The 25,792-nt window shown below is 39.7% G+C and overlaps 1 protein-coding gene across 6 annotated transcripts in view; it reads right to left on the minus strand.

The window, feature by feature from the left end:
* The window catches only part of LOC145504461 (sterol carrier protein 2), a 112,534-nt gene that overhangs the window by 62,119 nt on the left and 24,623 nt on the right, over positions 1-25,792 (minus strand). For all 6 annotated transcript variants that reach the window (XM_081485281.1, XM_081485286.1, XM_081485282.1 and 3 more), the window contains 2 exons: positions 15,619-15,745; positions 546-609 (listed from right to left, as the gene is read on the minus strand). In XM_081485281.1, the coding sequence (XP_081341407.1) occupies positions 546-609; positions 15,619-15,745 (191 nt within the window). The remainder of the gene's footprint in view (positions 1-545; positions 610-15,618; positions 15,746-25,792) is intronic.

Raw genomic sequence — 25,792 nt, forward strand, 5'->3', positions numbered from 1 at the left:
GTGAAGGGTGAGATTGAGAATAATCAGGGAAGAAGGAAATAAGGCCAATAAAGTAGAATCAGGCCAAATTATAACAGGTTTGTTATCTTAAAAGAAGGAATTTCCATTTATTAGATAAGCAAGGGAATTAACCAAGGCTTCCAAAATACCCTTTGTTTCACAAAATACTCTTAGATTTAGGGCAAGGGATTAGATATTATTTGTTAGTTAGATATGCCTTGAATTCAAACATCAATTTAAAATCAGAAGAATGAGAAGAACATGAATGAGAAGTAGCATGAAGTATTAGACACATGTGGTAATGATCCACTTGTGATATAAAATGTTCCTTATCATAGTTTTATGTTTATTAAACATGGTAAAATTTAATAGTTCAGAAACAATTTACTGAGTACCTATTATGTTCCAGACTCTGCACTAAACATTAAGAAAATTCAAGTTATTAATAACATCTTTGAGTTCTTACATTTGCTTTTCAACTATAAAGTTGCATATTACATAGGAGCATAACTCATATTTTCACTACTTGTCTCTGAAACACTTACGGGTTATTAACTGAATGTTTATGATTTTTCCATGCAATTTTTGCAAAGTGTTCAGGTGTTGTTCCTGTAAAGAAAGCAAACTTCTATTAGCAAGTTAATAACTTCCTGTTGCTTATTAACAAATGTTGCAATGGAACTCAGTATCCTGCTAAATATTTCCACATGTTCCCATGCACAGATATTAGCACTGAAAACTTCAGCACAGACCATTCAGATAAACATTTCTTTATAATTAAATGGGTATATTTAATGAATTGTATCAACTAATAAGTATATGATATGAAAATAGTTCAAACTGGCCTATTCTACCTAATACAACTAGGGTCTAGTTTCAAAAACCAGAAAATACAGCTTAGGACTGCAGTGGTTATAAAGCAGGAAAGCACTGCCAGCAATTCTTCAAGAAGTTCAATCCCAATGCCAAAAGATCCCAATTCCCTGGACAAAGTGAATTTTACAATTCATAACTTCCAGAGCCTGATCTTCTTTTTCCTTATAATAAGGCAGGAGGGTCTATAGAAAAGTTACAGTCTAATGAAAAAGTGTGTGCTTTTTAAATTAACAGGAAGTTTAGAGATTACTATCAGAAAACAAAAGCAAGCACACTAATGAAACATGATCTGCAAAAATCCTTTTTACTACTTTTAAGGAGACAAAACAGAATAAAATAGATTTTGAATCCTCCATTGGAGCAGAAAGACGGAGGAAGGAAAAAGTCCACTGATTGGAGCTGATAATATTATGTTCACAGACAGCACGATAATGTGGAGAGTTCCCACTACTGTTTTCTCTCTATCAAAGAGGGTAATCTTCAGAGCAGAAATGACACATATAATTGAGCAAATATTCTCTCAATTCTAATAAAAATGGAAGAAGGTAGAGATTACACTGGTTATTTCATACCAGTAACAGTAGTGAGTGCTCCAGAAGCAGATGGTATGAGTTCAGTAAGAACAAGCCATATCAAGTTATTAATAATATCTTTTTCATATTGGCTAGTAGATCAAATATCTTCTGCAGAAGATATTAAGAAGAGGTGGCAAGAATACACAGAAGAACTATACAAAAAAGATCTTCACAACCCAGATAATCACGATGGTGTGATCACTCACCTAGAGCCAGACATCCTGGAATGTGAAGTCAAGTGGGCCTTAGGAAGTATCATCACGAACAAAGCTAGTGGAAGTGATGGAATTCCAGTTGAGCTATTTCAAATCCTAAAAGATGATGCTGTGAAAGTGCTGCACTCAATACGTCAGCAAATTTGGAAAACTCAGCAGTGGCCACAGGACTGGAAAAGGTCAGTTTTCATTTCAATCCCAAAGAAAGGCAATGCCAAAGAATGCTCAAACTACCGCATAATTGCACTCATCTCACATGCTAGTAATGCTCAAAATTCTCCAAGCCAGGCTTCAGCAATACGTGAACCATGAACTTCCAGATGTTCAAGCTGGTTTTAGAAAAGGCAGAGGAACCAGAGATCAAATTGCCAATATCCGCTGGATCATCGAAAAAGCAAGAGAGTTCCAGAAAAACATCTATTTCTGCTTTATTGACTATGCCAAAGCCTTTGACTGTGTGGATCACAATAAACTGTGGAAAATTCTGAAAGAGATGGGAATACCAGATCACCTGACCTGCCTCCTGAGAAACCTGTATGTAGTTCAGGAAGCAACTGTTAGAACTGGACATGGAACAATAGACTGGTTCCAAATAGGAAAAGGAGTACGTCAAGGCTGCATATTGTCCCCCTGCTTATTTAACTTATATGCAGAGTACATCATGAGAAATGCTGGGCTGGGTGAAGCACAAGCTGGAATCAAGATTGATGGGAGAAATATCAATAACCTCAGATATGCAGATGACACCACCCTTATGGCAGAAAGTGAAGAAGAACTAAAGAGCCTCTTGATGAAAGTCAAAGAGGAGAGCGAAAAAGTTGGCTTAAAGCTCAACATTCAGAAACCTAAGATCATGGCATCCGGTCCCATCACTTCATGGCAAATAGATGGGCAAACAGTGGAAACAGTGGCTGACTATTTTTGGGGGCTCCAAAATCACTGCAGATGGTGATTGCAGCCATGAAATTAAAAGACGCTTACTCCTTGGAAGGAAAGTTATGACCAGCCTAGACAGCATATTAAAAAGCAGAGACATTACTTTGCCAACAAAGGTCCATCTAGTCAAGGCTATGGTTTTTCCAGTAGTCATGTATGGATGTGAGAGTTGGACTATAAAGAAAGCTGAGCACTGAAGAATTGATGCTTTTGAACTGTGGTGTTGGAGAAGACTCGTAAGAGTCCCTTGGACTGCAAGGAGATCCAACCAGTCCACCCTAAAGGAAATCAGTCCTGAATATTCATTGGAAGGACTGATATTTAAGCTGAAACTCCAATACTTTGGCCACCTGATGCGAAGAGTTGACTCATTGGAAAAGACCCTGATGCTGGGAAGGATTGGGGGCAGGAGGAGAAGGGGATGACAGAGGATGAGATGGCTGGATGGCATCACCAACTCGATGGACATGGGTTTGGGTGGACTCCGGGAGTTGGTGATGGACAGGCAGGCCTGGCGTGCTGCTGTTCATGGGGTCGCAAAGAGTCAGACACAACTAAACAACTGAACTGAGTAGATCAAAAGAAACATAGAATCTAGATAAAAAAGACAAAATCTTTTTTTTAATACCTGAAGTTTCTTATTTAGTATTTATTTCATTTTTTGCTTATTTTACTGTGCCAGGTCTTAGCTGCAGCATGCGGGAGCTTTCTGTTGCGGCATGCAGGATCTAGTTCCCCAAACAGGGATTGAACCTAAGTCCCCCAGCATTGGCAACATGAAGTCTTAGCCAGGTGGACCACCAGGGAAGTCCCAACAATGGACAAAATCTTTAAGATCATCTTTTGGGACAAGATGAGGAAATACTGTAATGTGAGGTTTATTTCCTTTTGGTTTTCAGGGGTTTGGAGGTGTTATTACAAATATGCAGGTTCTTCTGTCAAGTTTACATAACACTTGCTTAAACAAAGTTAAACAAATTTCTTTATGGCAAAACATTCAGAGCCTTTACCATTGCATGTGTATTATGACTGTCCAAAAGGGAGTTAAAGTATGAAGCATTTTCCAACTTAACTGACCCACATCATAAGAGCATTTTAAGAGCCAACAGAACACAGAATCGCTGATCAACGAAAGGCACTGATCAATGTAGTAACTTAGAGAAAAGTCTCTACTACTAACCTCTAATTTCAGCCATGATCTGGGTATATTTATAAAAATTGGATTGGAAAATTAAAGTTATGCTCATCAAATCTGAAACTGGGAGAGACTGCTACAATGTTGGATCCAAATAGACTTCGAAGAGATTTATCAATGAGATGGCTCAGAATATAATTAATTAAATGCCCAGTTCTATTCTTGAATACCCAAAACTGCCTAAGAAAAGGAGCAGCAACCATGAGCAAAGCTCTGAGGTTCTGTTCCACTATAAACTCAATGTGAATCACCAGTGTGATGCGATTACCAGAAAAGCTTACATGCGATCACAGTATAGGAATTAGTCTGGTGATGATGGGTAATAAAACAACTGTAATAGAGCCCAGACAAGTGCAGACATTAGCATGCAGTCATTAGGAGGCAAAGGTTACTGCAATATCATTAGTGGTCCTGTTCAGTCATTGGTCAGCACCACAGTGGGCCCCTCCCATAAACAGCCAACTGTCAATGAGCCCGTTGGAGTGGTGGTCGTCAGGTGTAGAGTGAATTAAAAGGCAAATCCTGGCGTTCTTCCAGGGGCCTTCTAGCTCACCTGGCCTTGGGCCAGTGGATGAGCTGGAGGGCCCAGGGAACAGGTAGGGGCTATGTCCTGCAGGGCTCTAGAACCCTCCCCAAGGTCACACACTGGAAGGGCCAGGCCTTGAAGCAACAGTGAACCTCTCCCCAATTCCTCTCTCTGAGACCTAATAGCAATGGCAGTCTGCATGGGTCACAGTCTGTGGGACCTGTCCCTACCCACTTCCCCCTCCCCATTTGGGAGACCTGAGGAGCCTCAGGGCCAGTTGGGTTGGGTGCCTGGCTCCCTCAGCCATGACAGCTGGGCAGGGTCTGGGGACCAACTGAGATCTACCTCCTCTTAGCCAGGACTAGGACCTCAGAGGGTGAAACTGAGCCTTGGGACCTTGCCTGTTCTTATTAGAAAATAACATTTGCTGGTAGAGATTTACAGGAACTTCATTAACTGACTATGACCTGACTTCTAGAACAAAGGATGTGACCCCAAGAAGTTTGCAATAACTAACCACATCCCTTCTCACCTTTCCTATAAAAGAGATTTGATGAAAGCTTTTGGGGTTTTAAGGCATGAACCATCCATCTTGCATTTCCTCCATAAACCTTTCTCTGTTCCAAACTCTAAAATTCCAGAATTGTTTGGCCTCTCTGTGCATCAGGCACATGGACGTGCCTTTTGGTAACATAATGAGAAACAGTTAAAGGAACAAGATCTGGCTGGCTTCAGATATTTGACAGGCTATAAGGTGAAAGAGGCTTGTCCTATTAATATGAGTCTCAGAAGACAGAAACTATAGGGAGAGCGATTTGAGTTCAACATGAAAAAGGGCACTGTAACAATTGGAATCACCCAGAAAAATGGAATGAGTAGTGTCTGTGGCAAGTTTCTTATCATAGGAAGTACAAATGCTTTACTATCATCCATTAGAAGATTTATAAGTAATTCATACATGGATTTATAGGAAGAAGGACAGCTAAACTACATAATAGCACCTGGCATAGTGTCTGAAATAGGAGATACTCAGTAGGTATTATGTCTTTCCTTCTTGTTTCCTTACTATGGGATCAAATTAATCTATATGAGGTAGCAACCCTTTGAAAAATATTCTGCCAATTACTTACCATGTATTTATGAAGCCAGGACACCGAGAGGGCTTGCTGACTCCTGATTCTGAACTGCCAATTCACATTTTTGGTTGTTTTAAGAACATGCATGGTATAAGAAGATCTCAATCTCCTGGAATCAAACTTTGAAGCCACAAAAATCTCCTGATTCTATGGCAGAATGTAAGCTACTACAAACATTCTTCCATATTCATTTCTAGGACACATTCAAAAATGGCAATTTCAAGTGACAACTTAAAACTCTATGAAATTCTACAATTCACTAGAAATCTACTGGATGAAGAATAACATTTCAACTAAAATGCTGTACATTTATACTTCAAATTTTAGACTAGAAAAAAACTGTCCAACTACTCTGAGTAATGTAAAACTTTAGAAAAGATTGAAAACACACCAAACACAGGATTTCCAGCTAGCTGAGGGCAATGGAAGCAGCCTAAATCTCCATATCCTCAAAAACAATACCAATAAACAAGAAGAATAAAACTGCACAAAATCATACCCTCAGCATAACTAGACAAAAGAAAACACAGAACTTCAAATTACCTATAAGTGGAAAAAAAAGATAAAGGGGAAAAGTAACCAAATATCTGCCAGTAACTTCCACAGTAACAGCTCACACTTCCACAGTAAGCCTCCTACGGAAGAAGGGCAATCTGAAAATACTGCAGAGGAAAGGAGTGGGGAGTTAGTGGCGGGCTTACAATTGCTCTGAAACTACCACCCAGAACAGAAAGATTCCCCCCAAGAGTGAAACACTTGTAGAAAAATGTTGAAATGTTGCGGCAAAAAGTGAAAAAAAATTGCAATAGATCAAGTCATGACTATAGGGAAGGGTGAGAAAAGTACAGGAGATCCATGGTGGTAATCTTTTGAAAGGATTAAAGGACACTTTCTCAACACCATTTAAAGAAAGAAAGGAAGGAAGGAACAAAGACAAACGAAGGAAAAAACAAACGGGGGAGAGAGAGAGAAAGAAAGGAAGGAAGGAAAGAATGAAAGAGAAAGAAAAAAATACATATATATGAGAGATATATATTAAATATATCTATGAAATCCTGAAGACAGAATTGTACTTAATAGTATAATAACATCTCCTACAATGGATTGCTGTGAGAATTGAATGAGATAATATGGGTATGGAAATTTATTCATTCATTCATTAAAAAAAACATTTATTGAACATTTAAATATCCTAGAGACTGTAGAAAAAAAGAGGGGAAAAACCCTTTCTTCTGGCCAGATTATATGCCAACCACTGTTGCTAGGCTGGATGATTGAAGGTAAACAAAATAAACATAATTTCTACTTTCAAGCAAGTTTATAAGAGAAATAAGAAAGACAAAAATTAAACAAGTAAAACCACACACAATAAATATATGAATATAAATAGTGCTGAGTGCTATGAAGGAAAGCAATAGGAAGCTATTTATGAAAAAGAATAACAGAAGGGATCCACTTTAATTAGAATGATGAAGAAAAGGGGCTCTAAGATTAATTAATTACAGAATACCTGTTCTATGCCAGGCACACTTCTAAGTAACAGTCAAAGAGCGGAGAATAAAACAAACAAAAATCAGTGGAGCCCTTACAAAGAGTTGACAAAAGAAGAGAAGCTAAAGGCAAAGGAGAAGAGGAAAGTTATACCCATCTGAATGCAGAGTTCCAAGAACAGTAAGGAGAGATAAGAAAGCATTTCTCAGCGATCAATAAAAAGAAATAGAGGAAAACAATAGAATGGGAAAGACTAGAGAGCTCTTCAAGAAAATTAGCGATTCCAAGGGAACATTTCATGCAAAGATGGGCACAATAAAGGACAGAAACGGTAAGGACCTAACAGAAGCAGAAGGTATTAAGAAGAGGTGGCAAGGATACACAGAAGAACTATACAAAAAAGATCTTCATGACCCAGATAACCATGATAGTGTGATCACTCACCTAGAGCCAGACATCCTGGAATGTGAAGTCAAGTAACCCTTAGGAAGCATCACTATGAACAAAGGTAGTGGAGGTGATGGAATTCCAGTTGAGCTATTTCAAATCCTAAAAGATGATGCTATGAAAGTGCTGCACTCAATATGCCAGCATATTTGGAAAACTCAGCAGTGGCCACAAGACTGAAAAAGGTCAATTTTCATTCCAATCCCAATAAGGCAATGCCAAAGAATGTTCAAACACTGGACAATTGCACTCATCTCACATGCTAGCAAAGTAATGCACAAAATTCTCCAAGAAAGGCTTCAACAGTATGTGAACTGAGAACTTTCAGATGTTCAAGCTGGTTTTAGAAAAGGCAGAGAACCAGAGATCAAACTGCCAACATCCATTGCATCGTAGAAAAAGCAACAGAGTTCCAGAAAAACATTTACTTCTGCTTTATTGACTACACAAAAGCCTCTGACTGTGTGGATCACAAGGGACTGTGAAAAATTCTTCAAGAGATGGGAATACCAGACCACCTGACCTGCCTCCTGAGAAATATGTAAGCAGGTCAAGAAGCAACAGTTAGAACTGGAGATGGAACAACAGACTGGTTCCAAGTTGGGCAAGGAGTACGTCAAGGTTGTATACTGTCACTTTGCTTATTTAATTTATATGCAGAGTACATCATGTGAAATGCTGGGCTGGATGAAGCACAAGCAGGAGTCAAGAATGCCAGGAGAAATATCAATAACCTCAGGTATGTAGATGACACCACCCTTATGGCAGAAAGTGAAGAAGAACTAAAGAGCCTCTTGATGAAAGTGAAAGAGGAGAGTGAAAAAGCTGGCTTAAAATCCAACATTCAAAAAATGAAGATCATGACATCTGGTCCCATCACTTCATGGGAAATAGATGGGGAAACAGTGGAAACAGTGACAGACTTTATTTTCTTGGGCTCCAAAATCACTACAGATGGTGACTACAGCCATGAAATTAAAAGACACTTGCTCCTTGGAAGAAAAGCTATAACAAGTCTAAAGAGCATATTAAAAAGCAGAGACATTACTTTGACGACAAAGATCTGCCTAGTCAAATCTATAGTTTTTCCAATAGTCATGTATGGATGTGAGAGTTGGACCATAAAGAAAGCTGAGAACCAAATAATTGACGCTTTTGAACTATGTTGTTGGAGAAGAGTCCCTTGAACTGCAAGGAGATCAAACCAGTCAATCATAAAGGAAAACAGTCCTGAATATTCATTGGATGGACTGATGCTAAAGCTGAAGCTCCAATACTTTGGCCAGCTGATGGGAAGAGCTGACTCACTGGAAAAGACCCTGATGCTGGGGAAGATTGAAGGCAGGAGGAGAAGGGGACAATAGAGGATGAGATGGTTGGGTGGCTTCACCGAGTTGATGGACATGAGTTTGAGCAAGCTCCAGGTGTTGGTGATGGACAGGGAAGCCTGGCGTGCTGCAGTCCATGGGGCCGCAAAGAGTCAAACAAGACTGAGTGACTGAACTGACTGAACTGTGGACTTTAATTCTGGTTTGGAAGAGACATTCAAGAAATAAGAAAATATATATAGCCAGATTTTTATAAGTGCTATATAAAATGATAAAGCAGAAGATAGAGGATAGGCAATTCTGGGAATGAGGGTGATGAAAGAAAGCAGATGACATTTGAGCAAAGACCTGATGGAAGTAATAAAGTTAGCACTGATATCTTAGGGTAGAGTGTTCCAGAAGTTGAAATAGCAAGGCTAAGGCCCTGCTTGAAGTAACAATGTGCTTACTGTGTTTGAGGCTGGGGCAGAGAGGTGAAAGAAAAAAAATGGTAGGAGATGAAGTCAAAGAGATAATGAGGGTGGAAGGTCAGATCATATCGAAGTTTGTAGGCCATAATAAGACCTGAAGGTTTCAATCTGAGTGTGGTAAGATCACAATAGAGTTTTGAGCAGAGGAATGAAATGATCTAGTTTATATTTGAAAAGCACTGATCTAGACAAAAGAAAAAATTGACTGTACAGGTGCATGTGCAGAAGCAGAAAAACCATTTAGGAGACTCCTATACTACAGGTGAGAAATTATGATAGTCTGCACTACAGTAGAAGTGGGGGAAATGTAGAGAAACATTTCTATTTCTCATATCTATAGATATTCTGAGAAATTAGTAAAAAGATTTGCTGATATATTGAATATTGAGTACAAGAAAAATCAAAACTGGCTCTAAGATTTTTGGTCATAGGTCCTAGAAAGATGGAGTTACCATTTTCTGGATAGGAAAAACTTCAGGATGAAATGATGGGGAAGGTGGAAGTTCAAGGAGACAATTAGCATTTCAGTTTCAGCCCTATTAAATTTGAAAGACCTATTAGACATCCAAGCAGAAATACTTCTGTAAAGCGTTGTAGATATAAGATTTTTTTTTTAAGACCTAAACCGTGAAAAGAGTTGACATTGAAAGAATAAAGAGCACTGTAGCCAAAGAAAATATAAGACTGTGGTACAAGGAATAAATTTGGCTTATTGAACTCACTGAAAGGCTAGTGAGCTTACATATGGGAAGATTAGACAGTAGGAATCAAAACAAGAAATGGTTTTTAACCAGTCTCACTGTAACACAGTAATTTATAATATTAATACATATTTTGCGCCAAAGAATTGATGCTTTTGAATCGTGGTGTTGGAGAAGACTCTTGAGAGTCCCTTGGACTGCAAGGAGATCCAACCAGTCCATCCTAAAGGAGATCAGTCCTGGTGTTCACTGGAAGGTCTGATGTTGAAGCTGAGACTCCAATACTTTGGCCACCTGATGCGAAGAGCTGACTCATTTGAAAAGACCCTGATGCTGGGTAAGATTGAGGGTAGGAGGAGAAGGGGATGACAGAGGATTAGATGGCTGGATGGCATCACCGACTCAATGGACATGGATTTGGGTGGACTCCTGGAGTTTGTGCTGGACAGGGAGGCCTGGCGTGCTGCAGCTTCATGGGGTCGCAAAGAGTCGGACACGACTGAGCGACTGAACTGAACTGAACTGAATACATGTTTTGGTACCTGAATGCTATACACTTAATTGTGTCCCCTCAGAATTCATTTGTTGATGTCCTAACACCCAATGTGATGGTATTTGGAGATGGGTATTTGCAGAGGTATAATAATTATGGTATATGAGGTCACGAGGGTGAGACTCTCCAGACAGGATTAGTGCCCTTATAAGAATCCTTAAAAAGAGAACACAAAGAATTTTCTCTCTCCCTCTGTCTCTGCACCCACACAAAAGAACACGTCATGGGAATACACAGTGAGATGGAGGTCACCTATGACCCAAGAAAAGAGGCTTCAGTATAATATAAACCCTATCATACATCTTGATTTTATACTTATCAGCCTCTAGAACTATGAGAAATAAATTTCCTTGTTTGAGCTACCCAGTCTATGGTATTTTCTGTATCAGCCCAAGCAGACTAATACAGTGGAAATGGAGTTATACTGAATAAAAATGTAAAACATGTGAGTGGCTTTGGAACCATTCTAATTCCAAAGTTTGGAACATTGCTAGTGAAAAAGACTGAAGTGCCTTGAAGAAACAAAAGAAACTTTGGGATGCTGCAGATGACAGTTTACAAAAGGACAAAATCTTCCTGAAAACTGGGGAAAAGGAGACCCCTGTTACAATAGAAGCAGAAATTATAATAATACTATTACCAAAAGTTATGTAGAAACTAGATAATAAACAAAATGTTGAAACTGCCACATGATTGATTCTTGCTGCTTATAGTAAAATTCTATATAATGCTATATTGCAGAAAGGACTAGTAAACAAAAACTATCCAGGACTTCATAGTTTTGAAAATTCTCAGCCTCTCAAAGTGGTAAAAGATGCTAAAATTAACAAATAGTCTTCGAGCGAAGATCAAAGCCAGTGCACTGCCAGAAAAATATGGTCCAAAAATGAAGCCCAGGTTGTGACAAATCTTTTGTTAAGACTCAGAAAAATCAAAAGATGAAGGCTCAGAATACTTTTCGTACAGACAAAAAGCTCTCTAAAGAGAAAAGAGCTGTGCCTCACAATTCCTCCCAAAGGACTGCTAAGAAGTTTAAGAAGGTTGCCCCTCAGCCATCTCAGAAAGGACCCAAAGAGATCTGCAGGTGTAATTTGTAGATGGGAGGATCAAACAAGTTTTTACGATAAAAAGGAAAGCCACAAAGTTTTTAAGATAAAAATTATCTACAGAGAGGATTCTTAGGTGTTAGCATTCTATTTTTGACCTGGGAGGTAAATTAGGTTACAGATATGGGCTTTGGGAGAATTCACTAAGCTGTGTATTTATGCTGTGTGCATTTCTCTGACTTGAGTTATAATACACAACAACAAATTTCATATTTTTAAAAAATGCTGGGTTCAGTCACCACCGTGATTCCTTGATTCTTTGAGTCTGCATATGAACATGTGAAATTTGAGACATCTGTTACATACACAAGCAGAGATGTGAAGATGAAAACTGGATATACAGGTATAGACTCCATCATTGACTATCTTAAGTTTGCCCCCACCCCCAACAAATGCATTACTTTGTTTTATTTTCTTCACAGCTACTAATCATTATTTGAAATTATCTTTATTTTGTTCATATGCTACTGTCTCCCCCTACTAGAAATTTAAGCAAATACCACACATCTCACCTGCTTATTTGTTGCTTGTGAATGATTTCATTGATATCCCTAATTCTTTTTCCCTCTATGACGTGACTTTGCAGTTTCCTACCTTTAAAAAAGTAGAGTATATTTCCTTCTCCCTTGATTCCAAGTTTTTCATATGACTTGCTTTGGTCAAGTCTCAAAATGCCTTGCATGTTGCAGATTACTCTCTTCTGCTTCTGCTGTGACTATGAAAAGGACATGCCAGAGGCGGCCCTCTGGTCCCAAGAAGAGGATGAGACACCCAGCCAAATGGGAGTAAAATGGAGCCTCCAACCAACCTACACTCATATGATCAACCCAGACAAAAAGAACTGAGCATGACTTAGATCCACTGATTCCCAGTCAATCTACAAACTTGTAAACTTTGATAATAATCATTATTTAAAAATAACTGAATTTGGGAATAGTTTGTTACACAGCAACAATTAACTGATATGCAGAGTTCCAAAGAATAGCAAGGAGAAATAGAAACCCTTCTTAAGTGAACACTGTAAAGAAATATAGGAAAACAATAGAATGGGAAAGACTAGAGATCTCTTCAAGAAAATTAGAGATACCAAGGGACTATTTCATGCAAAGATGGGCACAATAAGCACAGAAATGATAAGGACCTAATAGAAGCAGAAGAGATTAAGAAGAGGTGACAAGATTATACATAGGAACTGCATTACAAAAAGGTGTTAATGACCTGGATAACCACAGTGGTGTGGTCACTCACCTAGAGCCAGATATCCTAGAGTGTGAAGTCAAGCAGGCATTAGGAAGCAAAACTATGAACAAAGCTAATGGAGGTGATGGAATTCCAGCTGAGCTATTTCATATCCTAAAGATGATGCTGCAAAAGTGCTGCACTCATTGCCAGCAAATTCGGAAAACTCAGCAGTGGCCACAGAACTGGAAAAGATCAGTTTCATTCCAGTCGTAAAAAAGGGAAATGCCAAAAAACTTTCAAAATAAACCAAAATTACACTCATTCCACATACTAGCAAGGTAATGCTCAAAATCCCTCAAGCTAGGCTTCACCTATATGTGAACTGAAAACTTCCAGACATAGAAGTTGGATTTAGAAAAGGCAGAGGAACCAGAGATCAAATTGCCAACATCCACTGGATCATGAGAAAAGCAAGAGAATTCCAGAAAAACATCTACTTATGCTTCACTGACTATGCTAAAGCCTTTGACTGTATGGATCACAAAAAACTGTGGAAAATTCTTAAAGATATGGGAATACCAGAACACCTTACCTGTCTCCTCAAAAATCTGTATGCAGCTCAAGAAGCAACAGTTAGAACTGGACATGGAACAACAGATTGGTTCAGAACTGGGAAAGGAGTACATCAAGGTTCTATACTGTCACCCTGCCTTTTAACTTATTTGCGGAGAAGGCAATGGCACCCCACTCCAGTACTCTTGCCTGGAAAATCCCATGGATGGAGGAGCCTGGCAGGCTACAGTCCATGGGGTTGCTAAGTCGGGCATGACTGAGCGAATTCACTTTCACTTTTCACTTTCCTGCATTGGAGAAGGAAATGGCAACCCACTCCAGTGTTCTTGCCTGGAGAATCCCAGGGACGTGGGAGCCTGGTAGGCTGCCGTCTGTGGGGTCACACAGAGTCGGACACGACTGAAGTGACTTAGCAGCAGCAGCAGAGTACGTCATGCAAAATGAGGAGCTGGATGAAGCACAAGCTGGAATCAAGACTGCCAGGAGAAATATCAAAAACCTCAAATATGCAGATGACACCACCCTAATGACAGAAAGTGAAGAGGAATTCAAGAGCCTTTTGATGAAGGTAAAAGAGAGTGAAGAAGAGAGTTGAATTTGGCTTAAAATTCAACATTAAAAAAGCAAAAATCATGGCATCTGGTCCCATCACTTCATGGCAAATAGATGGGAAAAATGAAGAAGCAGTTATAGGTTTTATTTTCTTGGACTCCAAAATCACTGTGGACGGTGACTGCAGCCATGAAATTAAAAGACAACTGTTCCTTGGAAGAAAAGCTTTGAAGAACCTAGATAGTGTATTAAAAAGCAGAGGCATTGCTTTGCCGAAAAGGTCCACATATTTAAAGCTATGGTTTTTCCAGTAGTCAGGTACAGATGTGAGAGTGGGACCATAAAGAAGGCTGAGCACTGAAGAACTGATGTTTCGAACTGTGGTGGACAAGCAAGCCTGGCATGCTGCAGTCCATGGAGTTGCAAAGTATCAGACATGACTGAGCAACTGAACAACAGTACTTCTATATTTCAGTGCCTAGAACAATGCTTGCAATACAGTAAGAGCAAATATTTTAAAGAAATTATTTAATTCAAAAGGAAATGGACAAGGAATAGCCAAAGAGGTAAGGAAAATCAGAAGAATGAGGTGTCACAAATGCCAAGAGAAGAATACGTTTTAAGAAAGAAGTGATCAAAAGGGACTAATGGTGCTGAGGTCTATTAAAATAGTACTGAGAAGTATTTACTTCCTATGGCAATGTGGCCATCAGTGGTAGCACTGAGAAAGAGGGGAAGCCAGACTGGAATGAAGGGAGTTTAAAATGGTAACAAATAGCTACAAGGAAGAAAATTCCCAATGCCCCAAACTGTCAGTCTCTTCTATGCCATTCTACCATTCTTCCTTGAAGACTTCTTTCCTTTCTGATTACTTGATCTTGGTTATCAAACCTGGGATAGTTTTCCTGCAAAGAATAGGAATGTTGTACTTTCAAGCACAACTATTTTCTTTCTCATCTCACAGAACACAGGGTCATATGATAAAAATTAAAAAAAAAAAACACAACTCTTTCTGCACTACCTCATGCTTTAACTAACTGGCTAATACAGATCAATCACTGATCATCAGTCAAAAAGCTAGGATGCTCACCTACAAAATAAAAATCAGCTATGCAATTTAATTTTCCCAAAACATTATGTGACTTCCCTGGTAGTTCAGCGGTTAAAAATTCACGCAATGCAAAGGACGTGGGCTCAAACCCTGGTCTGGGAAGAGTCAACATGGCATGGGGCAGCCCATGTGCCACAACTACTGAAGATTCACATGCCCCAGAACCGACACTTCACAAAACAAGAGAAGCCATCTCAGTAAGAACCCTGTGCACTGAACTAGAGAGAAGCCCCTACTTGCCAAAACAAGAGAAAGCCCATGCAGCAAAGAAGACACAGTGTAGCCAAAAATAAATTAATTAATTTAATTAAATTTAAAATAAAACACTATGAATTGGCAAATGATGATAGACTCCTGATGGATTCAAGTACTGAGAATACTGTACTCAGAACTGATAAGCTGCAATTTATAGTCCATGGTTGAAGATTTATGTTATTTTTCCTATTTCAGTGTCTTGTTTTGGAACATCCTAGGTATTTCCCATATGATGTCATTTGCAAAAATACTTTACAACTAAATTCAACAAAGACTATTTCAACTTAATTGAAAAACCATTTCATATTTTATACAAACTGGCTTCCTCCACAGTTCCTTAATAAATACATGTATATAAATACAAATAAGCCTTAAAGTTTTTTAACATACCATATTTTTCCATGTGCTCTTTTCCAGCAGACCCAAACATCTGAGCAGTAACTGGGTGGGCAGATAATCCATACTTATTGGTCAGGACTTCAATATGTTTATCAAGTGGACTAGTCCTATTTAGAATCTAAGAGAGGAGAAAAAAAAATTTAATAAGTACTTGACATGATAGGTATCTATCTCTTTCAACTATTACAGTGTTTAAGACATTTGTTAATTAGAAGTGTGCAGCAAGCCAAAAATTGACAGTATGACTAAAATCAGTCATTCAATTAAAAATAAATAATTTTTAAGTAAAAAAAAAAAAGAAACATGTATAATGAATCCCATTATGTGCAAATAACTGCTCAATGTGCTGGGGATAAAACAATAAACAAAACAGATAAATTCCCTGCTCATCTAGCATTCATATTTGAAGGAAGAGGGGACAGAAAGTAATGAGGATGAAAATGATTAAAATGTAAATAATAATAGTATAACAAACTCAAATAAAGGGATAAAGATTGGCAGTGGGAAGTGGTATGTTATAGAAAATAGTCTAAGGAGATAACATCGATAAAGTGACATTTCACCAGGGATGTGAAGGAGTACGAGTAAGTCATTTGGATAAGTAGGGGAGAGGAGCATTCTAGGCAGACAGAACAGCAAGAACAAAGTCCCTAAGGCAGGAGCAGGTTTGGGTATTTGAGAAAAAGTGAATTACAATTAGTATAAAGTGACACTCAGAGTGCAATCACATCTGTTTCCATGGCTCTAGAACAGAGAAACACAGTTCCCACTGCAAATATTTTACAAAGGGCAGGCTGTTTCTTGCCAATTTAACTACTAGACTATGAACACCCAGAAGATATGAATTCTTCATATACTTCTGTATATGTATCCAGTGCCTAGCATATGCCCTGCTATATAGTTAACATTCCATAAATAACTGTTGAATGAAATTAATGAACTTTTCTTGAGGTCCACAATGAGGTTCTAAAGCAAATGCTATGAAAAAATTAAGTAGACATATGAAAAGACATCTTTTCATATGTCTACTTACTAAGTAATTATTAATAACTACTAATTATGTATTACTAATTATAATTAGTAATAACACCACTAATTATTCAGTTCAGTTCAGTCGCTCAGTCGTGTCCGACTCTTTGCGACCCCATGAATTGCAGCACGCCAGGCCTCTCTGTCCATCACCAACTCCTGGAGTCTACCCAAATCCACGTCCATCGAGTCGGTGATGCCATCCAGCCATCTCATCCTCTGTCGTCCCCTTCTCCTCCTGCCCCCAATCCTACCCAGCATTACGGTCTTTTCCAATGAGTCAACTCTTCGCATGAGGTGGCCAAAGTATTGGAGCTTCAGCTTCAACATCAGACCTTCCAATGAACACCCAGGATTGATCTCTTTTAGGATGGATTGACTGGATCTCCTTGCAGTCCAAGGGACTCTCAAGAGTCTTCTCCAACACCACAGTTCAAAAGCATCAATTCTGCGGCGCTCAGCTTTCTTCACTGTCCAACTCTCACATCCATACATGACCACTGGAAAAACCATAGCCTTGACTAGACGGACCTTTGTTGGGAAAGTAATGTCTCTGCTTTTAAATATGCTATCTAGGTTGGCCATAACCTTCCTTCCAAGGAGTAAGCGTCTTTTAATTTCATGGCTGCAATCACCATCAGCAGTGATTTTGGAGCCCAAAAAAATAAAGTCTGACACTGTTTCCACTGTTTCCCCATCTGTTTCCCATGAAGTGATGGGACCAGATGCCATGATCTTAGTTTTCTGAACGTTGGGCTTTAAGCCAACTTTTTCACTCTCCTCTTTCACCTTCATCAAGAGGCTCTTTAGTTCTTCTTCACTTTCTGCCATAAGGGTGGTGTCATCCGCATATCTGAGGTTATTGATATTTCTCCCGGCAATCTTGATTCCAGCTTGTGTTTCTTCCAGCCCAGCATTTCTCATGATGTACTCTGCATATAAGTTAAATAAGCAGGGTGACAATATACAGCCTTGACGTACTCCTTTTCCTATTTGGAACCAGTCTGTTGTTCCATGTCCAGTTCTAACTGTTGCTTCCTGACCTGCATACAGGTTTCTCAAGAGACAGGTCAGATGGTCTGGTATTCCCATCTCTTTCAGAACTTTCCACAGTTTATTGTGATCCACACAGTCAAAGGCTTTGGCATAGTCAATAAAGCAGAAATAGATGTTTTTCTGGAACTCTCTTGCTTTTTCAATGATCCAGCGGATATTGGCAATTTGATCTCTGGTCCCTCTGCCTTTTCTAAAACCAGCTTGAACATCTGGAAGTTCACGGTTCACATATTGCTGAAGCCTGACTTGAAGAATTTTGAGCATTACTTTACTAGCATGTGAGATGAGTGCAATTGTGCAGTAGTTTGAGCATTCTTTGGCATTGCCTTTCTTTGGGATTGGAACGAAGACTGACCTCTTCCAGTCCTGTGGCCACTGCTGAGTTTTCCAGATTTGCTGGCATATCGAGTGCAGCACTTTCACAGCATCACCTTTGAGGAATTGAAATAGCTCAATTGGAATTCCATCACCTCCACTAGCTTTGTTCGTAGTGATGCTTTCTAAGGCCCACTTGACTTCACATTCCAGGATGTCTGGCTCTAGGTGAGTGATCACACCATCGTGATTATCTGGGTCATGAAGATCTTTTTTGTACAGTTCTTCTGTGTATTCTTGCCAACTCTTCTTAATATCTTCTGCTTCTGTTAGGTCTATACCATTTCTGTCCTTTATCGAGCCCATCTTTGCATGAAATGTTCCTTTGGTATCTCTAATTTTCTTGAAGAGATCTCTAGTCTTTCCCAATCTGTTGTTTTCCTCTATTTCTTTGCACTGATCGCTGAGGAAGGCTTTCTTATCTCTCCTTGCTATTCTTTGGAACTCTGCATTCAGATGGGAATATCTTTCCTTTTCTCCTTTGCTTTTTGCTTCTCTTCTCTTCCAAGCTATCTGTAAGGCCTCCTCAGACAGCTATTTCGCTTTTTTGCATTTCTTTTCCATGGGGATTGTCTTGATCCCTGTCTCCTGTACAATGTCACGAACCTCTGTCCATAGTTCATCAGGCACTCTGTCTATCAGGTCTAGACCCTTAAATCTATTTGTCACTTCCATGGTATACTCATAAGGGATTTGATCTAGGTCATACCTGAATGGTCTAGTGGTTTTCCCTACTTTCTTCAATTTAAGTCTGAATTTGGCAATAAGCAGTTCATGATCTGAGCCACAGTCTGCTCCCGGTCTTGTTTTTGCTGACTGTATAGAGCTTCTCCATCTTTGGCTGCAAAGAATATAATCAATCTGATTTCGGTGTTGACCATCTGGTGATGTCCACGTGTAGAGTCTTCTCTTGTGTTGTTGGAATAGGGTGTTTGCTATTACCAGTGCGTTCTCGTGGCAAAACTCTATTAGCCTTTGCCCTGCTTCATTCTGTACTCCAAGGCCAAACTTGCCTGTTACGTCAGGTGTTTCTTGACTTCCTACTCTTGCATTCCAGTCCCCTATAATGAAAAGGACATCTTTTTTGGGTGTTAGTTCTAAAAGGTCTTGTAGGTCTTCATAGAATCGTTCAACTTCAGCTTAGAGAAATGCAAATCAAAACTACAACGAGGTACCACCTCACACTGGTCAGAATGGCCATCATTAAAAAGTCTACAAATAACAAATGCTGAAGAGGCTGTGAAGAAAAGGGTACCCTCATACCTATCCCCTGTTGGTAAAGATGTAACTTGGTACAGCCACTATGAAAAACACTATGGAGGCTTCTCAGAAAACTAAAAACAGAACTACCACATAATCCAGCAATTCCACTACTGGGAATATACCAGTATATATAATATATATAATTCAAACAGATACATGCACTCCTATGTTCATAGCAGCACTGCTCAGAATAGAGAAAACATGGAAACAACCTAAATATCCATCAACAGATGAATGAATAAGGAAGATGTGGTACATATGTACAGTGGAATACTACTCAGCCACAAAAATGTGTGAAATAATGCTATTTGCAGCAGCAACATGGATGTAACTACAGATTATCATACCAACTGAGGTAAATCAGAAAGAAAAGACAAATACTATGATTCCACTTATATCTGGAATCAAAAATATGGTGCAATGAACCTATCTACAAAACAGAAACAGATTCAAAGAACTAGAGAACAGATTTATGGTTGCCAAAGGGGAGGCGGGGAGGGAGGGGGATGGACTAGGAGTTTGGGGCTGGTAGATGTTACGTTTATAACAAGATCCTAATGTATGGCTGCTGCTGCTGCTGCTGCTAAGTCGCGTCAGTCGTGTTCGACTCTGTGCGACCCCACAGACGGCAGCCCACCAGGCTCCTCCGTCCCTGGGATTCTCCAGGCAACAATACTGGAGTGGGTTGCCATTTCCTCCTCCAGTGCATGAAAGTGAAAAGTGAAAGTGATGTCGCTCAGTCGTGTCCGACTCTTCGCGACCCCATGGGCTGCAGCCTACCAGGCTCCTCCGTCCATGGGGTTTCCCAGGCAAGAGTACTGGAATGGGGTGCCATGGCAGACAGAACTATATTCAATATCCTGTGATCAACCATAATGGAAGATAACATAAAATAGAGTGCATATATGTGCATAATTGAGTCACTTTGCTGCACAGCAGCGATTGGCAAAATATTATAATCAACTATGTGTGTGTGTTAGTTGCTCAGTCATATCCGACTCTTTGTGACCCCATGGACTGTAGCCTGCCAGGCTCCTCTGTCCATGGAATTCTCCAGGCAAGAATACTGGACTGGGTTGTCATGGCCATCTCCGGGGGTCTTCCCAATTCTCCAATTTAAAAAAACTCAAACAAACAAAAAAGATCAAGAGGGACTTCTCTGGTGGTCTAGTGGCTAAGACCCCACACTCCCAATGCAGGGGCACCAACTTTCATCCTGTCAACTACAAACTGGCACTTGCCAAAAATATTTGCCAGCAACTGAACAACAGTAACAAAGGCATTTGCCATCTGTCTCTGTGGAGACTGAACCTGTGCTGCTGCATCTGTTGACCTTTAACACTTTCCCTAGAGGGGGTTCAGGGTGGAGTGAGGCACTTTGTGCTCCAGAGAACCTGGCAGAACAGATGTTTAGATACTTAGATGTTTTCAGATGATCCCAATCTTTGCATATCTTCATATCTAGAAAAGCACTAAATCCCTTCAGGGTGACATCAACTCCTCCTGACTAGCAGAAAACCTTTCGAAGAGTAAGAGCTTGACTTCACTGAACTCCCACTTCACCGAAATCATATATTGACCTTGTCCGACTGCCTTTTAGGAGCAGTCTCTCAGAGCTATCTGAGGTACCTCCTCCTGGGCTGCAGTCCTAATTTTGCCTCAAATAAAACTTAACTCAAAACTCTCATATTGTGCATTTTTTTAGTCAACAACCCCTAGTCAGGGAACTAAACCCCACATGCCTTAATGACAAGAGCCCATACACCATAATGAAGATCGAAGATCCTGTGTGCAGGGTCTAAGACCCGGTGCAGCCAAACAAATGAATAAACATAAAAAATAAGATTAAGAAAGAATAGGCTTACACAAGGAAAATTAATTAGTTAGATATGATAAGCAACTTGTCAATCCAAAGGATAAATATAAAATGAGTTGATACATGGGTCCCATGGAATCTGTGAACACCAAAATCTTTAAAATAAATATATAAAATTATGTTTGGATTTCCATCAGTGGAAAGTTTTTCTGTGAAAAGAAATCTAAAAAGAATTTTTTTTATTACGGAAAATGTTCATATCTAAGTTGAAAGGAATGTTAATGAAAACAATTATATACACTTCTGCTTCTAACTACGATGGACTACAGAAACCAGATTTATCTCTCTATCTTAAACATTTAAAAACCTGAGCAAAATATACAAAGTGACTGTTTTCAAACAATGGACAACATAAAGCTTAGTACAGGGATCTCTGAAAGAACTCACAGAGAAGAGTAATGGAGAGAAGAGAGGGAGAGCTCTCTGAAAATCTGAAGAGAGCTCCCCTTGAGTCTTTAGTGAATCTAATCAACACATGAATATGAGGAAACTACTAAGACCAGGGAAAGAGTCACTGAAAAGGAGCAGGCAGAATAATTCCCAATGCTCCCATACGGCCAGGAATAGTTTTATTCTCAAAACCACAATGGAAAGATATCCTAACACAAAGAGCATCAATGGAATCCTGAGTTTACTGCTTGAAGAGCAGCATCAGTTCAGTTCAGTTCAGTTCAGTTCAGTCGCTCAGTCATGTCCGACTCTTTGCAACCCCATGAACCGCAGCACACCAGGCCTCCCTGTCCCTCACCAACTCCCAGAGTCTACCCAAACCCATGTCCATCGAGTTGGTGATGCCATCCAGCCATCTCATCCTCTATCGTCCCCTTCTCCTCCTGCCCCCAATCCTTTGCAGCATCAGGGTCTTTTCCAATGAGTCAACTCTTCACATCAGGTGGCCAAAGTATTGAAGTTTCAGCTTCAACATCAGTCCTTCCAGTGAACATCCAGGACTGATCTCCTTTAGGATGGACTGGTTGGATCTCCTTGCAGTCCAAGGGACTCTCAAGAGTCTTCTCCAACATCACAGTTCAAAAGCATCAATTCTTCGGTGCTCAGCTTTCTTCACCATCCAACTCTCACATCCATACATGACTACTGGAAAAACCATAGGCTTGACTAGACGGACCTTTGTTGGCAAAGTAATGTCTCTGCTTTTAAATATGCTATCTAGGTTGGTCATAACCTTCCTTCCAAGGAGTAAGCGTCTTAATTTCATGGCTGCAATCACCATCAGCAGTGATTTTGGAGCCCAAAAAAATAAAGTCTGACACTGTTTCCACTGTTTCCCCATCTATTTGCCATGAAGTGATGGGACTGGATGCCATGATCTTAGTTTTCTGAATGTTGAGCTTTAAGCCAACTTTTTCATTCTCCTCTTTCACTTTCATCAGTTTAGCCTTGGAATAATAAAGACTGTTCTGGATTCTGCCTAACAAAACATAAAAGCAAATCTCAAAAGGATCAAACCACTTCTAAAAAACAGCTATCCCAAAACAAACTCCTAAATACTTAATGGAATATAAAAATTCCGTTAACACCTAACAAAGTAAAATTCATGTCTAACATTCAATCACAAGTTATGACGCATGCAATGAAACAGAAGAGTACAATTTGAGTGGATTAATCAATCAATAGAAAGATAGGCTCGATAAAAGACAGAAATGGTATGGACCTAACAGAAGCAGAAGATATTAAGAAGAGGTGGCAAGAATACACAGAGGAACTGTACAAAAAAGATCTTCATGACCCAGATAATCACGATGGTGTGATCACTCACCTAGAGCCAGACATCCTGGAATGTGAAGTCAAGTGGGCCTTAGAAAGCATCACTATGAACAAAGCTAGTGGAGGTGATGGAATTCCAATTGAGCTATTTCAAATCCTGAAAGATGATGCTGTGAAAGTGCTGCACTCTATATGCCAACAAATCTGGAAAACTCAGCAGTGGCCACAGGATTGGAAAAGGTCAGTTTTCATTCCAATCCCAAAGAAAGGCAATGCCAAAGAATGCTCAAACTACCGCACAATTGCACTCATCTCACATGCTAGTAAAGTAAAGCTCAAAATTCTCTAAGCCAGGCTTCAGCAATACGTGAACCGTGAACTTCCAGATGTTCAAGCTGGTTTTAGAAAAGGCAGAGGAACCAGAGATCAAATTGCCAACCTCTGCTGGATCACTGAAAAAGCAAGAGAGTTCCAGAAAAACATCTATTTCTGCTTTATTGACTATGCCAAAACCTTTGACTGTGTGGATCACAATAAACTGTGGAAAATTCTGAAAGAGATGGGAATACCAGACCATCTGACCTGTCTCTTGAGAAACCTGTATGCAGGTCAGGAAGCAACAGTTAGAACTGGACATGGAACAACAGACTGGTTCCAAATAGGAAAAGGAGTATGTCAAGGCTGCATATTGTCCCCCTGCTTATTTAACTTATATGCAGAGAACATCATGAGAAACGTTGGGCTGGAAGAAACACAAGCTGGAATCAAGATTGCCGGGAGAAATATCAATAACCTCAGATATGCAGATGATGACACCCTTATGGCAGAATGTGAAGAAGAACTTACGAGCCTCTTGATGAAAGTGAAAGAGGAGGGTGAAAAAGTTGGCTTAAAGCTCAACGTTCAGAAAACTAAGATCATGGCATCTGGTCCCATCACTTCATGGGAAACAGATGGGGAAACAGTGGAAACAGTGTCAGACTTTATTTTTTTGGGCTCCAAAATCACTGCTGATGGTGATTGCAGCCATGAAATTAAAAGACGCTTACTCCTTGGAAGGAAGGTTATGACCAACCTAGATAGCATATTTAAAAGCAGAGACATTACTCTGCCAACAAAAGTCCGTCTAGTCAAGGCTATGGTTTTTCCAGTGGTCATGTATGGATGTGAGAGTTGGACAGTGAAGAAAGCTGAGCACCGCAGAATTGATGCTTTTGAACCGTGGTGTTGGAGAAGACTCTTGAGAGTCCCTTGGACTGCAAGGAGATCCAATCAATCCATCCTAAAAGAGATCAATCCTGGGTGTTCACTGGAAGGACTGATGTTGAAGCTGAAACTCCAATACTTTGGCCACCTCATGCGAAGAGCTGACTCATTGGAAAAGACCGTAATGCTGGGTAGGATTGGGGGCAGGAGGAGAAGGAGACGATAGAGGATGAGATGGTTGGATGGCATCACCGACTCGATGGATATGGGTTTGGGTAGACTCCGGGAGTTGGTGATGGACAGAGAGGCCTGGCGTGCTGCAATTCATGGGGTCGCAAAGAGTCGGACACGACTGAGCGACTGAACTGAACTGAGAAATGATACAGATGATAAAATTGTTTTAATGTTAAACAATTACTATAAATAAACTCCATTAAAACAATTACTGTTGGGGAAGCACACTGACTGAAACCACACACTCTGGCCAGGCACCACAGTAATCATTTGTGTGAGTTATTTTACGACAGGAGGTCCTGGTAAGGAACACAGAACTAATAAGCCACCACTAACAGGAAGAGTTTGGGAAAAGTCAAAAGGAGATACCACGTGTCTGACCACCTCCTAGAATCCTTTTCAGTGGCATACATCTTGGCTGAGCAATGTGTGCGCCACCAGGAAAGACTCTGAGTCTTTGGCCAATCAAAGAAGGATTGGCCAAAGACAACCCGGAAACTAATCCCATCACCATAAAACTCGAGACTGTGAGCCACATGGCAGAGCAGTTCTCCTGGGTTCCTTTACCCTACTGCTCTCTACCTGGGCACCTCTTCCCAATAAAGTCTTATTGCTTTGTCAACAGGTGTGTCTCCTCAGATAATTCATTTCCAAGTGTTAGACAAGAGCCCACTCTTGGGCCCTGGAAGGGGTCCCTCTTCCTGCAATATTACTACAAACATACTCCATTTGTTCAAGAAGGTAGAAGAAAGCGTGAACATGACAAAGAAAAATATGGAAGATACAAAAAAGAGTCAAAATTTTTTTAGAGATAAAATATACATTGTCTGAAAAGTAAACTCAGTGAAATTAACAGATTAAATAATGCAGCACAGATTAGCAAACCTGAGCAAGTAACAAATTAAAACATGAGGAAGAAACAAAACTTGAAAAAAATGAACAAGACTAGTGAATTGTGGAACAACAATCAAGAAGTTTAGAGATATTATAATTGGAGTCAGGAAAAGAGAAGATGGAGAGAGACAAAAGTCAGAAAAAAATATTTTAAGCCATAATGGATGAAAAATTTTCAAATCTGATGAAAACTATAACTCATATAGCCAAGAGCCTCAACAAACCCTAGTAACACAAAACATGATAAAACTACACCAAGGTACATCATAATAAAACTGTTTGAAACGAGTGAGAAAGAAAAATACTAAAGTAACCAAAGTAAAATAGGCATTAAGTATAGGGGAACAAAAAATAAGAATGATAACAGATTTTAAATTGAAAACAATGAAAGCCAAAAAGACAGTGAACCAAAAAAAAGTAAAGCTGACCGAGAATTCTGTACTCAGCAAATATATCTTTCAAAAAAAAAAGGTAAATAAGGACTTAGTAGAACATACAGACATTGAG

The sequence above is a fragment of the Giraffa tippelskirchi genome, chromosome 5, assembly GCF_054371585.1.
Source record: "Giraffa tippelskirchi isolate mGirTip1 chromosome 5, T2T-mGirTip1v1.2.pri, whole genome shotgun sequence".
NCBI classification, from domain to species: domain Eukaryota; kingdom Metazoa; phylum Chordata; class Mammalia; order Artiodactyla; family Giraffidae; genus Giraffa; species Giraffa tippelskirchi.